At 43.2% G+C, this 11670-nt stretch overlaps 1 protein-coding gene across 1 annotated transcript; it reads left to right on the forward strand.

Annotated features, from left to right (window-relative positions):
- Positions 1-342: 342 nt before the first annotated feature.
- Positions 343-6057, forward strand: LOC125000945 (long-chain fatty acid transport protein 1-like). Its single transcript, XM_047576724.1, has 14 exons — positions 343-505; positions 573-750; positions 859-997; positions 1087-1342; positions 2057-2224; positions 2790-2859; positions 2996-3087; positions 3341-3450; positions 3590-3799; positions 3909-4035; positions 4185-4322; positions 5247-5411; positions 5507-5653; positions 5738-6057. The coding sequence occupies exons 2-14, from the start codon at positions 581-583 to the stop codon at positions 5893-5895; spliced, it is 1950 nt and encodes a 649-aa protein (XP_047432680.1). The 5' UTR covers positions 343-505; positions 573-580; the 3' UTR covers positions 5896-6057.
- Positions 6058-11670: the final 5613 nt, after the last annotated feature.

Genomic DNA, 11670 nt, shown 5'->3' on the forward strand with positions numbered 1-11670 from the left:
TTCGAAAACTCATCTCACATTCAAAGTTATGTAATAAGACAGGTGTATGTTTGTGTACATTGTACGTTTAACGAGGAAAATCCCTGTTTTGAATGTGGTTGTTTTACTTTATTTGGAGCACCGGTGCTTCTTCTTTTATAGTTGTGTTACTTCAGAAGCCTACAGTAGTTTACCACAACGCTGATGTGGCATTCTACCTGTTAAATACTATTATTCTGAGTCTTAAGATTTGACATTTACTACATCTTCAGATTACATGACATGTGGCCTCCAGGAGTAATGAATCACACCCTCCGTAGAGTGACGCAAGCGCAATGGGTTGAAACCTGCTCCGCTCTCAGCTGCATGCTGCCACTTATCAGGCATTTCACTGCTGAACTGACAGCTCTGCTGAGCTGCTCCTGACAGTGTGTCTCAACTAAACAGTTAATCTCTCACTCATCTCTTTAGACTGCTGCTGTTATTTCTATTCCCTTTGTGTGGGACATTTAAACTTCTTGGACAGGTAAGCCTCCCCTCAACAAATATTTTGATGGTGTTTGTGCATGAAGTCACCGTTTGTGTCCCCACAGATCACATCATGCATCTGGCGAGCGGAGTTCTACTGAGCCTCTGTGTCTTGGGGGCTGTGTGGTTTCCGTCCGTCCCATGGCTCTGCAGCGTGTCGCTGGGGCTGGTGTTTTGCTTGGTGTGGAGGGGATCCTGGAAAAACATTCATGTAGCTGTACGCACCATCAAAAGAGACCTAGTGTATGCAAGTCTTTTCCTCTTGTTTTGTCTTGATGCCTCCCATTTGGGCTGTCGCTCTCATTCTGCCTTCTGAATTCCTGTTTTTAACTTTTCCTTCATTCCTAAAAGGTGTCTGGCCGTTATACTGCGAGTGAGGTATTCCCTGTATTGCAATCTGCGAAACAAAAGCACCATCCCTTCCCTGTTTGCCCGCACCGTGACACTGCATCCACACAAACCTGCTTTGATCTACGAGGCTACAGGAGAGGTGAGGACTCCGGGAATTAAGCTGCACTTGGATCTGGACCTGTGTGAAGATGGAGATCCGGTTCATGCCCCCGGCTCATTTTCTTGCAGGTCTGGAGTTTTAAGCAGCTCCAGGAGCGGTGCCATGCTGTGGCCCACTGGGCACTGGCGCAGGGCTGGGCTGAGGGTGATGTAGTGGCTTTGTACATGGAAAGCCGACCTTTAGTGGTGGCCCTGTGGCTGGGCCTGGCTATGGTGGGCGTAGAGGCTGCACACATCAACTACAACCTCCGACAGCACTCTCTGCTGCACTGCATCCGCGTGTCCGGCGCTCGAGCGATGGTGTTTGGAGCAGAGATGACTGAAGGTGGGAAACCATAGTAAAGATATCGTTAATGCAGTTACATAGCGGGGGAAACTTGCCGACCGTAAGGAGGCAGTGAATGAGACGATCTCAGTGAAAGAGATGGAGGGATGACAATGGTCCAAGCGGTGAGATAAATGGAGTTAAAGAGAGAAGATGAGGATGTCAAAAGTGGAGATGGGTTAATAATTGTTATTCCTTTATTATTATATTCATAATTTGCTGGTAAACATGTAATTATCAAATGTAACACCATGAAAGGTCTCACCCACACACGCAAACACACATTGTTCATACTTCATTTCTGTATTGTTTGTATTGTATTGTCCAATAATAAAAAAAATAATAATAATAAAAAAAAAATGGTGATGGTTTTGAGGCATTGAGGAACTCAGAGAGCAAGATTCAGGGTGGGGGCACATCCCAGGAAACTGGCTTCTTATCTCCCTGGTTCGTTTAAAGAAAGAGCGACATGGAAACAGCAACAGGGAGGAATGGGAAGAAGGGGGAAGAAAGAGAGGAAACACCTTTATAGGCAACAGTTACAGATAGAATGGCATGTGGTTTTGTTCCTGAACTCAAGTCATGTCAGCAAATTAGGCAGTTGACAGCAGTTAAGTGGGGTATAACATGATATCAGAAAATCTAACTGTTGTTTTTCTTTTCAGTTAAAGAAAACAACGAATTTGTAACACATGACTAATGACTGTCTTCCAGCTGTGGCAGAGGTGATTGGCTCTTTGCAGACAGACATGGTTTTGTTCAGAAGTGGTAAGCAGGAGGATGAGGAGAAGCTCTGCAACGTCTACATTCAGAGCTTGGACAACCTGCTGGCCCGCTCACCCGCACACCCACCACGCTACAAACCCAGGAAGGAATTTAACGGTGAGGCTGTGCAGTGTTTGTGCATGGGGGTATAATCCTGTTGTCATGTCATGCACTCACATTACATTTTACAATATTGCGATTGCGACACCTCCCCATCCTCCTTGGCAAGTCTTTGCACGTAAGGGTAAAACGCTCACTGCCAAAATCCAGTCTCACCTTGCTTGCTTACATCTGACTTGCACAAACTCATATCTCAAATACAAATCATCACCCCACTTCAAAACAAATCAATATTTGTCTTTTCATGTGATGTGACACATTATATTGAGATTAGATTAGATTAGATTAGAATTATTAGATCACATGTTTGTGTCCTTGTGAAACAATTGTTCTCTTTTTAATTTAACTTATCAGTATAGTTTTTCGCTGTTGTAGCATTCCTGTGTTGATACTCTTCAAGTCTTTGCTTGCTCAAGGTCTCAGGCTCAGAGAGGAAAGGAGAGACAGAGACATCCCAAGGAATGACAGGGGGGAGTCCGGGTGCATACCACACAAATGTGAAGCGCTGTCAAACAAACAAAAGACAAAGAGGTCTAAACCTTCCTCTTCTCTCTTCCTGCAGACAGACTTTTTTACATCTATACGTCTGGTACAACAGGGATGCCAAAGGCAGCTATAGTGGTGCACAGTAGGTGAGTTCATCTGTGCTCTAACCTGAACTGAATAAGCTCTATCTGAGTAAAGAAATTTTGAGGAATAATATCAGTGTTTTGTTCATTAACAGCAACATTTACAAAAATGAAGTGATAATGCGTCTTATTTTCTCAGATATTATCGGATTGCTGCCTTTGGTTTTCACTCCTTTGGCTTGCGCCGTGATGACATCATCTACAGTTGCCTTCCCCTCTATCATTCTGCAGGTGGGCCTCACTCTGTTTGATTAAATACTTGATTTAAAAAAAAAAAAAAAAAAAAAAAAACGCTTTTAAAATATCAGCTAATATTACTAATGTCGCCAAAAAAAACCACCTCTTTTTCTCATGTCTTCTGCTGCCTTTGGCTCAGATAAAAGACAACATCTTGGTGAACAAATAATACACATCAGCAAATTAAATTAGTTTTATTTTCTTGGTGTGAAATGCTGCACGTGTGTGTTCATGTCGTTGTTTACAGGCACCATCATGGGTGTAGGACAGTGTTTGCTTTTCGGGGTGACTGTTGTAATCAGGAGGAAGTTCTCAGCCAGTCGCTTCTGGGACGACTGTGTCAAACACAACTGCACTGTGAGTACGCACTGCTCCAATAACTGTGTCTGGCCCCAGGTCAGGTTTCTCTCTGTTGATCCTTCTGAGCCAGCTCTGCACACGAGGGAGGTCGCTCCATTTTGATGGGCCTCCGTGTGCTCTGTGCGTTCACATCCAGGTAATCCAGTACATAGGTGAGATCTGCCGTTACCTTCTGGCCCAGCCTGTCCGTCCATCGGAGGCTCGTCACCGGGTCCGTGTGGCATTTGGAAATGGCCTCCGTCCCTCTGTGTGGGAGGAGTTTGTCCAGAGATTCAGGATTCAAAGAGTCGGGGAATTTTACGGCGCCACTGAGTGCAACTGCAGCCTCATCAATATGGACGGAAAGGTGAGCTTGCATGGACGTTCTTTAAATAACTTGCATGCCTTATAAGCTATTACTTGGATTTCAAGAATGGTATCCTTTCATGTATGAGTTGCATATTTTACACATCCAGGTGGGGGCGTGTGGCTTCAGTAGTCGCATCCTGCCCAACATTTACCCCATCAGACTGATTAGGGTGAAAGAGGATAACAGAGAGCTGCTCAGGGATTCAGAGGGACTCTGTATACCCTGTCTGCCTGGTAACGTTACACACACACACACACATACACACACACAAACATACACACACACACACACACACACACACACACACACACGCACACATGCGGTATGAAATAGGCCAAATGTTGCAGTTGAACCAAAACAAATCCTCTCACTGTCTATGCAGGGGAGCCAGGCATGTTAGTGGGGCGCATCAGCGACAACGATCCACTCAGGAGGTTTGACGGCTACGCTGATAAACACTCCACCACTAAAAAAATAGCCCACAACGTATTTAAGATGGGAGACTCTGCCTATGTCTCAGGTAAGTGTCCCCCCCCCCACTTTCTTTTAATGTGTTGATGTATTCTTTCCACACAACACTTCAGGAATGTCAGAATTACTTAGTCCATGACACAGCCAAGCCCTGTGATAGGCTGGCAACTTGTTCAGCTTCTCGCCCGATGCCAGCTGGGATAGACTCCAGCATTCCACACGACCCTAGTGCAGGATTAAGCGGTAGAAGAAGATGAGATGGGATGATACCACCAATAACCTAATACAGGCACAAAATGAAAACAAAGCAATAAAACCATAATCAAACTCAAACCTTATGCAATATATTTACAGTCATTTAACACAAGAATGACTATAATTAAAAGAACAAATAAATACATTGAAAAAAAAACTGAATAATTAAATCTTGGGGAGTAATCCAGATCCCAGGATTTTGATTCAGACGCTTTAACATCAGCCGGAAACATGAGTAATTGTGATGTCTGCTTTGGATTTCCCCACATGTTTTTATCTCCCACTCTAGATGCATCCACCATCAAAAGGTCTCCAGGTTTAAATGCCTGTGACTAGGAAAGCCTTTCCATGGTGCCTTCTACTTTCTGTTCAGTTCATGATTGGGCAGGCTGCAACTCTTTGTTAATGGGAAATGCACTGAATTATCATTAATAAAAACTATGACGCAACATATTCTTTGAAATGACATGGCTACAGCAATAACATAGAGACACAGTCACACTTCACGTAATTTGGACACAGAATGCACTATGCTGAGAAGTCTTAGACATTATCACAGCTTATTAAAAAAAAATGAGTGAGCAGTGAGTCACTACTAAACCACTTAGCAAAGACAAATTATTATCACTACAGACAACATCTGTCTGCTCTTTTTCACCTCCAGTGGCGCAGATGTTGATGACCGCTATCTTTTCTGCTTCTGTCTGTCCATCCTCAGGTGATGTGCTGGTGATGGACGAATACGGCTACATGTATTTCAGGGACCGCAGCGGAGACACGTTCCGATGGCGAGGGGAGAACGTTTCCACCACAGAGGTGGAGGGAGTCCTCAGCCGCCTGCTGGGACACACTGATGTAGCCGTCTATGGTGTGTCCGTACCAGGTAGGGATGAGATGACACAGTCAAGCTGGAAAATGTGAGCTGTTTAGAGTCTCCTATTCAGTGACTCACCCGTCTGTCTGTCTGTCTGTGTGCAGGTGTGGAGGGAAAGGCTGGGATGGCAGCGTTAGCTCCTCCAGGAGGCCGCATAGACCTTGACTCGTTCTTGACTGGCGTACAAAAAGCTCTGCCCTCCTACGCACGGCCTGTCTTTCTTCGACTCATGCCATCTGTTGACACTACAGGTGACACACTCACGGAAGGACGTTTAAACACAAGCCTATCAAAAAATGTCATGTGCAAACTTATTTTTCCACTTTCGTTCCCAGGAACTTTCAAAATTCAAAAGATGCGTCTGCAGAGGGAAGGATACAAGCCACAACACACGGGTGAAAAGATCTATTTTCTGAACAGCTGCGCTGGACGGTATGAGGCTATTACTAATGAACTGTATAATGACATTATGGAGGGAAAAGTGTCTCTATGAGGCCAGAGGTGGCTGATAATGAGATTGTTAGTGAGGACAGTGTGTTTATGTCACAAGAGAAAAGGGAAGGTGTGAAAACGCATTGTTGGTGAGGTTTAACGACAAATCCACTCTGTGTGTACTGAATGTGATGTTGAATAAATAAAGTAATTTTTGTTTTAATTGTTTTTGAGACTTTTTCTCCCATTGCACTGTCACAGACTGAAGCATCAACAGTCTGTAACTTATAATCATGTGACTATTGTACATACATTGCATAAATACCAGAAAATCCCAACAGTGTATTCCTGTGTTTAAGCCCTCTCTGCCAGGAGAAGAACTAATGGCGGAAATATCCAGATTGTTCCATTCCCAGTAAGAGACCTCAGAGCCAGGCCAGCTGCTCTGAGGTCCAGGGTCACTGTAGCATAGAGACACGCAGGAGTTATGAGTGAGGCAAAGGAGGAGGGGATAATAGGTGCATGCATGCGTAGAGAGACAGTACCTGTAGGGGGCGATGTGTTCCATCTTCTTCCACACAGTTTACTGGAGGTTACCCAAGTAAGTGCTTAGCCACATCTATGAGAGGCTGGCAAATGCAGCGTTCTCTGGCTCACTGTGACCTATCCATGCGCTCCAGTGAATATGTGTGGACAGACTCTGTACATGTGTCCATCTGTTGAGAATCAATAGAAAAGCCATATAACTGTAGCTTTTGATTGATGCTACTTGTAAAAATTCAGCCCCACCTCCTCCTGCATCAAGCTCCTCTTCAATCTTCCAGAAAAGTTATCACTTGATTCGTTCAATCGATCCATCCTCTTCCTCCTGTTTCTCCCCCTGAAACAGTCTGGCTGTTTCCTCTTGTCTCAGAAATTGGTGAAGCTTCCTACTTTATTTTCTTTCCTTCTTCTCCTGTGTACCATGTAAGTCTGTGAGGCCCAACAGAGAGAAAACTGTAGACTGTAAACCACAAAGGTGTGGGGAAAAATGCATTTATTTTCCCGGCTGACTTGCAGAGATACACTTCTGGCAGGTTGCACTTGGATCATGTTTACAGGTTGGTATAACATGCATTTTTTTGTTCAATCCATTTGGGTGATGCACTTAGCAACCCCTTGTGGCTCGAGGAAAAATTACTTTGAAAAGACAAATTATTAATAATTTCACTCAGTATCAGTGTGACAAAACTTGTAGAATTTTTAAGATAGATAATTCAAACATATAATGTGTGATTTTTACACAATAGTATAATTTTTACAGAGGAGGAGGATTCAAATTTTACCTATGAGAGATTGAAATTTACAGTATTTCACCACAGCCAGAGCTTACTTGTTTCTCTACTGACATTCTGGCCGAGACCCTCAAAAACACCACTATCTTCTCAGATTATTCTTGGAAGTGTTGGTTGCGCAGCTCACATTCCATGCCTTGTGAGACCTAAACAGCCGCAATGACAGGAACAGTCATTACCAGCTTTACTTTTCAGCTTGATGCTGACTTACAACTCGCTCTAAATTCAGCTCGAATCAACTAATCTTGGATTAGCACAAGGCAGCATCTGTTTTGGACGGAAAATTAATATTTACAGGAGATTAAAAAAAAAAAAGCCTGACTGCTTCCTTGTTTAAATATCTGCTGGCAGTGGTCGCAGTAAGCATGCAAATGAAAAAGTACAAAACAGTCAAGAAAGGGCCCCCTAAGTCCTGGGGGAAAAAAATGAGATTCACATCTTGTTAGACTGTGTAATTGAGAGCTTTGCTGTTATTTGATGTCTTTGTGTCGATGTTTGGTTTGGCTTTGTGGCATCACAGAGACTGCAACTAGAATCCCAGCATTCAAGCACTCTTGTTGGCAATCATCTAGCCCACTGAAGTGTCCTTGAGGAAAACAGCAAATTCCTGCCAGCTGCTGCGAATCCGATCCTCCAGGAAGCTGCTTTATTACTTTCAGTAGGAAAAGCAGGCTGGTTTCTTGCCTTTTACTCTCTGATTTTGTCATATGTCTCTCTCAAAAAACATTATCTTCTACACACGTATGTATTCTGAGAATGAGAATGTAATTGTAAAACAAAATAAACTTACGCAAGTGTCACGACTGTTTGCTTTAAGGTGATGTGAGCCCTAAAAGTTTAAACGTGCTGCTCAACAATGTGAAATGTTAGAGGTGTAACTCCTGCATGCGGACGTTTAATGACAGCAAAACCACAAAAGAATTGGAAACACAATAGTAATTTAGGTCAAACAGTAATTTAAACATGGAAAGGATCATAGTCTCTTGTTATATTGAGTAATTAGTGTATAGAATATGCCCAGTCCAGTCACTAGTGGAAAGCATGTTGATTGTTATTCATTTCTGGCTTTAACGCATGATACATTTCCAAAAAAAGTTCAAAGTAAAACATCATTAAACTGTTTTGCAGCCTTGGCTCTGGTACCGGATGCCTGATTCCTGCCTTGCAGTCAATTGTATCCTCACTTAAGGTAAACCCTGTCTCCTGTACGGCTCACAGCTGCACATTGTTTACACAATGGCTTAAAGTCATTCAAACAGAGATAGGCTGTGTTCCTCAGTCTGCTCAAGGCAGGCAAAAGAGGTCTGCCTCAGACCCATCAAGGGCTCAGTGAGGGGGGCTGAGAGGCTTGTGGCCTGAGCCTCCAGATTGCTGGTTACGCCAGAAGAAGAGGAAGCAGTGAGTTTGTGTGAAACGTATGGAAAGTCAGGAGAGGGAAGGTGACGTGCTCTTTCCGCAGATCTGCTTACAGCCGAAGTCAAACCTGAAGCTTAGCTAACGTGGCTCCACCAGATGTAGCCATTCATCCATCAACCTGCAGCGTGTTTGAGTCTGACTTTCATGACCTTGTGATTTATGGTCTATCTCACATCCCAGGGCCAAATCCATTCCCTTGCCTTTGCTTGTTGTTTTTACTACTTCACCCATTTTCACCCACGGGGGTGTAGATGTATGGGAGTACTAAGGATACGATGACATTTCACACTTCTGAGAAGTGTAAATTTTGTAGATACGTACAGATCGGGTGCTTAGAAATGTTGAAATTAAAACCTGGGATGTCAAGTTTTAAATGATTCTTCGTTTATTTTTCCAGGTTCAACTTCTCAGCTCCTGATTGAGGGTCTAATAAAACAGCGAATGATCTCTACAAGCCAGGTAGTCACACAGCGCTTCATGCACAGAGCTGTAAGCCAGGCCAGGCCTGAGTTATGTGAAACAGATCCAGTTTCATTGACCTTCAACAGTTTGAGCTGCTCACATCACCAACACGGGTGGAGGAGAGGAGTGGCAGGTGATTCATATTTCATAAAGTGAAATAAGTGGTGGTACGAATTTACAATTATAGACAATCCTGATTCTAGTTTAACTGCTTACGGGAATGCTACATAAAATGATCATATAGGGTTCTATAGGATATGTTTTTGAAAATACTGCTTTAATTAAATTTTTATGAAAATCTATCAGTCCAATAATATTAATTACAAATTTAATATACTTTTCCTTTTTGAGAGTGATGTTTGTAGCAAAACCATCGGCTACAAATTAGATAACTAGATTTTAGAAGTTACTGGTCAAAGGAACTATTATTTGCCAAAAGAAGAAAAAATAAATAGCAGCTACACATGCATGATTATTATGAATGGGCAAACTTTAACCAGATATGGCCAATTACAAGTGCAGCAGATTCTTATACGTTAGCCTGGACAAGATGAAACACGCTTCTTGCAGAAAGGGTGCCCCTGCATGTGTGTGTGCATGTCTTTTACATGGTTCTTGTAAAGCTCTTGAGCTCATACTCCTCTGCCAGTTCCCCCCTCTCCTCTGCTGCAGCCTTCCTTGGAAGCTGAGCTATTAATGTCTCTTCCAGTCTTAATCATTTTTGAGGACTGTAAAAATGATGTTGGGTGAAGTGGAATGCCGTACTGTCCCACTCATTCAGTAGTTGTTGCACACAATTATCCGTCATGCCTGTACAATTATGTCATTAGTTTGCTCAATTACAGCAGCTGACTCTGGGTTGTACCAGTCAGACTATTCCTAGAAAGTGGATTTTGTGGCCAGACAACAGGTTGATGAGAGGGTGCTGCAGAGGGTGGGCGATGCACTAGAATTTTCTACTGTCCTCGTTTACCATGGCTCCATTTCAGTGACAGTTTACACCACCCACAAGGTCTGTTGATGCTGCAGATGTGCAGAGTGTAATCTTCGCAGCTGCGTGACCACAGGAGATACAAACTACTTCACACACTCATTTAGTCTCAGCCTGTAAAATCTGTGTTCAGACAAATGGTGGCGGCAAGGAGAAGATGGTGGCTGATCTAGAAAGTTCAGTGTTTTTATGGGGTTAGCAGAAGATGTAACGCTAATCTTCAGTGATGTAGGCCCATGTTTGACCACAGAACTGGATATTTCAGGTCCCATTGCAGCCTTCGATAATGGTTTGCACATGTGCTGCATTAGAAGCTGGTATTGTGACTATAATTACCATCTATACATGTTAGGATGATTCATAAGTTTGTGGTAGAATGAGATGAGTTACCCAGCTCTTTTACATGCACGTGCACTCTTAGAGGGATTAGGGCAAATGTCTGAAGATAATATCTATTTCTACAATTTAAACAATCTGTCTGCACAGTACTATGTACCAACTATTGCACTAGTTTAGTAAGATTAGGTAGCTTCTGCATTATTCATGCACTGCTCACTTGATCTTTATCTGTTTTCTATCGCCTAATATATCATCTGCCCATTTCCTCTAAAAATTATGCTGTAGTTCCTGTTTATAGTCTTCTTACATTTAACACACTTACTGCTTATTGCACTTCTGGTTAGATGTGAAACTGCATTCTGTTGCTCTCTACGTGTACACATGTAATAACAAGAAAGTTGAATCTAATCTAATCTAATCTAATATAAATGATTTCGGCTAATTATTACTCACGGCCCCTCCACTAGCTTATGCTGCTTCATTGTCTCCATAAATGAAGGCTCTGACATCCACGTGGTTGACCTGTTTGTTCTTCCTCCAACTGTCCCGAGTTTTCCCCCTGTGCTGCATCAATTCACTCTCCAATATGTCCCGCTCCTCTACCTCCACTTCAAGTTCTTTTAATGTTAGCTGCACCTCTCGCAGAGAGGGGAACACTCTCACTCCCATTTCGAGAAAAAGATTCAGTTGCGCTGGGTTTAGCTTTTTCATCACCTTCCGTACCAGCTTCCCTTTTAAGTTTTAAGTTTTAAGTTTTCCCTTTTTAAGTACACTCAGCAGCCCTGAAACTGGATATTGTTTCCATGCCTGCTGCAGCACCACGTGTTTCACGTTGAAATCCAGGAAACGAAATATAATGGATCTCTGACGTGCTGCGGTGTCCTGTGGCTTCAGCACAAGGACTCTGTGCGCTCTTTCAATTCTGATATCCAAGTTTTCTTGGAGACCCAATGGTGCTTCTAAAAAGTCAACGATCGCCAACATGTCGTTCTTCTCTGCTCCTTCTACTGTCACGTACAGTCTGATTAGCACCGCAGTCTGTTTTCCAACTCGTCACATTAAGCTGCCGAGCTAGCATCTATCTTCATCAAGTAGCCCATTACTCGTTCCTGCCGCAAACTTCTGTCCTCTGCAGCGCTTACCGTGTTCTTTCGTCCAGTTTTTCCATTTTCCATTTTCCTGTCTGAGCTTTTTCAGTTCCGCTAGTATCTCCAACCCACCGTTAAATTCACCGTCGCCAGCCTTGGGTTGCGATATTGCTGCTAACGTTAGCTGCTTCTGGCCGCTTTTCATT

This window comes from Mugil cephalus, chromosome 2 (assembly GCF_022458985.1).
Source record: "Mugil cephalus isolate CIBA_MC_2020 chromosome 2, CIBA_Mcephalus_1.1, whole genome shotgun sequence".
NCBI lineage: Eukaryota > Metazoa > Chordata > Actinopteri > Mugiliformes > Mugilidae > Mugil > Mugil cephalus.

Excerpts from the sequence above, each read along its gene's own strand:
- LOC125000945 (XM_047576724.1), top strand. The coding sequence starts at position 581 with ATGCATCTGGCGAGCGGAGTTCTACTGAGCCTCTGTGTCTTGGGGGCT. Across the intron at positions 751-858 it reads ACCATCAAAAGAGACCTAGT|GTGTCTGGCCGTTATACTGC; the intron begins GTATGCAAGTCT and ends CATTCCTAAAAG. Across the intron at positions 1,343-2,056 it reads TGGAGCAGAGATGACTGAAG|CTGTGGCAGAGGTGATTGGC; the intron begins GTGGGAAACCAT and ends ACTGTCTTCCAG.